This window comes from Otolemur garnettii, unplaced genomic scaffold (genome assembly GCF_000181295.1).
Source record: "Otolemur garnettii isolate 467f Iridium unplaced genomic scaffold, OtoGar3 scaffold00125, whole genome shotgun sequence".
NCBI lineage: Eukaryota > Metazoa > Chordata > Mammalia > Primates > Galagidae > Otolemur > Otolemur garnettii.
In genome coordinates, this window is record NW_003852520.1 from 183,675 (window position 1) to 187,600 (window position 3,926).

At 40.7% G+C, this 3,926-nt stretch overlaps 1 protein-coding gene across 5 annotated transcripts in view; it reads right to left on the reverse strand.

Annotated features, from left to right (window-relative positions):
• Positions 1 to 3,926, reverse strand: part of RAB3IP (RAB3A interacting protein) — a 73,587-nt gene that overhangs the window by 2,553 nt on the left and 67,108 nt on the right. For all 5 annotated transcript variants that reach the window (XM_023517925.1, XM_023517926.1, XM_023517924.1 and 2 more), the window contains 2 exons: positions 2,194 to 2,293; positions 2,036 to 2,105 (listed from right to left, as the gene is read on the reverse strand). In XM_023517925.1, coding sequence (XP_023373693.1) covers positions 2,036 to 2,105; positions 2,194 to 2,293 — 170 coding nt within the window. The remainder of the gene's footprint in view (positions 1 to 2,035; positions 2,106 to 2,193; positions 2,294 to 3,926) is intronic.

Consider the following 3,926-nt stretch of genomic DNA (forward strand, 5'->3'; position numbering starts at 1 on the left):
TCCCCTAACTCAGAGGACTCCTGCTCTACTCTGCGTAATTTACTGGCCATTTCACTCCTCATTTGCACTCACAGAGCGTGAACAGGAAGGCAGGGACACAAGAGACAAGCCAGGAAACTCGATATTCTTTGTAATGACAGGAAAAGATTTTATGTCTGATGCAAATTAGAAATGAAAATAAATGTAGTGGAGCTATGAATTCATTCCCCATACTTCTGTAAGTTCCCACTCTAAGTGAAAGGATGTGGCCCTACACTTCAGATAGTAAAAGGTCTTCATCTGATGTTAGACCGGATTAGATGCATTTAGAGCAGTCCTTCTCGACCAGGGGAGATGGGCCCCCAGGGATTTGGGAATCGCTGCTACTGACAGCGGTAACAGCCTCTACACACAGAAAACAAGCAGCTCCAGTCACCAACAGTATCAAGGTTGAAACCCCTGCTTCATATTTAGCTTCCCTAAATCCTTTTTTGGCAGAAGCCAGATAATATAATAAATAGATCTTAAAGTTAATAATACTTGCTACTACAAAGCTGCAAGGGGTATCCTGTATACTAAATCCTATGAAGTGGAGGAGTGACAGAAACCTGAGGGGATGTTACCGTCACCCCCACCACCACTCACCACACTTCCTTCTTAGTTTCATAAGGTAAATCACCTTTCAGTCTTCCTTACAAAACTTTTTACTTTAACAAGAGAAAAATATGCTTGACAATTTAAGTTAACATAAACCATCTGTTCTCCAGTTTAAATCATATTATCTGCTAACAGGTATTCAAAAAAGATTTCAGGGCGGCACCTATGGCTCAGTGGGGAGGGTGCCAGCTCATATACTGAGGGTGGCAGGTTCAAACCTGGCCCCAGCCAAACTGCAACAAAAAAATAGCCGGGTGTTGTGGCGGGCGCCTGTAGTCCGAACTACTCAGGAGGCTGAGGCAAGAGAATCGTCTAAGCCCAGGAGTTGGAGGTTGCTGTGAGCTATGACGCCAGCACTCTACTGTGGGAGATAAAGTGAGACTCTGTCTCAAAAAAAAGATTTCCATTTTATTAAAGTCACAACAAGCTTCACACAGGGTAAAGACTGCTCTTATGTTGCCCAGCCTTTGAAACTAAATGTAATTTAGAGACAGGTTTTAGCTGTATCCAATTATATTAGAATCTAAATACACACAACTTTTTCTAACCTACCAGAGCTTGAAAAAGGCTAAATTAAGTTTTTATGAGTATGATTAATTTTTCCATAGAGTTAAGATTCACTGGTTTATGTGACTGAAGGACAGGAGGCTTCTAATAGCTTTAAAGCACAAGAACATTTTCAGTGGTTAAAAACATATAATCAGGAAAATGCCCCACAACTTCAAACGTAAGATCTGTCCTTAGCCCAGCATCTGCTGTTTCTGTTTTAAAATAATCAAGTGTACTCAAGAAATACCATCTGGGGGCTATCAGGCCATATGAGGTTTTATGCCTGATATTTAAAGATTTTTTTAATAAGAAACTGTATTAAAAATGCTAACACACTTGCATGAGGTTGGCTCTCCTGGACACATTGGTACCATCTGCACAGATGTGCTGGTTTAGCACACAAACAATCTTCATTCTACTCAGAATTATTCTCACAACCATTTATTAATTCACACGTGAAAGCAGAAAATACAGGAAAAACTTATTGTTAGCTCCTTTATGGTTTCCATCCATTAAAATAAATCTGACCACTTCTAGAGCTTGTTTTTATCTCTTAAGAAGTAAATTCAACAAGCTTTGTGCTCTGCCCACACTGACTATTAAGGCTGATCACATAGCCCTGGTGCTGCTTAAAATTCAAAAGCAAAGGAAAATGAGACAAGAAAAAGATTAAATACAATATTTTTTAAAAGAGACATTTATTCTTGTAGTCTCTACACATTTTCTATAGAACTATAAAAGGAAGTCTAGGGCAGTGCACCAACAGGGAGTCTGTGAGAGCCTCACCACGTGTCCCAGGCCTTCTGCTAAACTTTCAGGTCAGAATTTACAAAAACTTAGGAACACTCACCGTCTTGCTGTTTCACGAGTCCCTGCTGAATGTACCGAATGTATGTGAAAAAGTTACATACAGAAGTGATCTAGACCAAAAGGAAAAAAAATGTCATGAATAATTAAAAGTCTCAAATCATAACAAGCTTTACGAAAATTCATGATTAAGTCACTTACCCTGTATCTGCAAAAAGGAGAAATGTAATAATAGTTGCTCGAGTCCCCTAATTTAATTCTGTGTTTACAGGACTTACTCTGGCCAGTGAGAGCACATTTTCTGTGAAATAATGGTAAATTTTAGTTTTTTGTAATGTAAAGCATTTGCCCCACCTTCTATGCAAGCTGTCTGTTCATTTGATTAAGAAAACAAATGTTTCAGAACCCTCTGCACACCGGGCCTGCTCCCGGTGCTGGGACACAAAGCTCCTGCCTTTAGGGGACTGACGTTCCAGCACAAGCTCAACACTCTGACATTCATTCACCCTGGGTCTGTTTCCAGAACCAGATGTTGTCCCACGTCGTGTCCCAGGGTAAATTACTAATAAGTGACCAGCTTTCCACCAGGATCCACGTCTCAGAACAAGCTGCGGACAGCTCGCAGGGCGAGGGCTTCCAGAGCAGGCACCTTTCTGTCTGGCTGCTGCCCCAGATACACGGATGTGAGGCTAGGGAGGCCACGGAGGGGTAAGCCAGGCTGAGTCTGAACAATCACACCCGGAAGACACCACTTTGTCATACCATCCTTTCTATCTGCATACCAAAAATCTAAAATTTGGCACAAGGGCTTTTTGTTTAGGCTACAGCCCCGTCAGGTCAGCAACTGTGTCTTATTCATCTTTAAATGCCTGGCAGCAAGAATGTGCCCAACACAGGGCAGACCTTCAGTAACTGCTGAATAAGTGACCAGGCACCTGTCCCAGCCTACAGCTCCATGAGATGAAGCTGGGTTATCGATGGAGCTGGTCTTGCCACACTCCCATTCTCTCCCATGCAGGAACTTGGCTAAGCACAAGTACCTCATCCCATCAATGCAAAATTAACACAACTCTAAGTAAAATAAAGTGGCCGATAGCAGTGTATGTGACATTATAAATCAGGTTAAGTATATGAAATCACCATTACATTTCATATTACTTATAAGAAATATGATACAAATCTCCCCCATATTAAGAAAACACAAAAATGTGTATCTGAAACAGAGTAATTTTGGAGGTAACTACTCAAATCACAAACCAATTCCTTCCTAGCTTTTCAAAGAGATTTTGTCTCATTCTTCTATTAGAAAATTCCTTTAATCATCTGTAGCAATATTTAGGGAGGATAGAAGAAGAAGTTTAAGGTGCAAGTGTTGGAATCTTTGGAAATTTCCAAAGTATAACTTACACAAGAGGAAAACGTTCCATCAAACTGATAAAAATCAACTTACACATTATTGTTCTGGAAAAATACATAAATCTGTATTTGTCTACTGCTTTGTCTAATTTTGAAAGCGCTCTGCTGAGGTGGTTGTAAGCATCAGCTTTTAAAATAATAAATAAGTATTTCGTAAATGAAGTCATTTCTAATTCCGTAAACTGGTCACACCTAATATATTTTTACTTGAGTCAGAATTCAATGTTAAGATTTCCAATTTTTTCCAACACACTCTAGCATCCCTTGACAGCTCTAGTCCCAGGATGTCACATCCTTGCTGGCCATTGTTAGGTGGGGACACTGACATGTCTAAATATGGACCCATAACCTTCTTTCTCAAACCAGAGCCTTTCCTGTTAATCTCCTAAATCATTTCAAACCACTCTTGCAGTCAGGCGTCTCTAAATCCTTGTCTCTCGCCCGCCTCCGACCCCATCTGATCTTCCTTTCTCATTATCGGTCACCGCTCTCGTCTCGTCCACTCGCTCTCCTCTCAC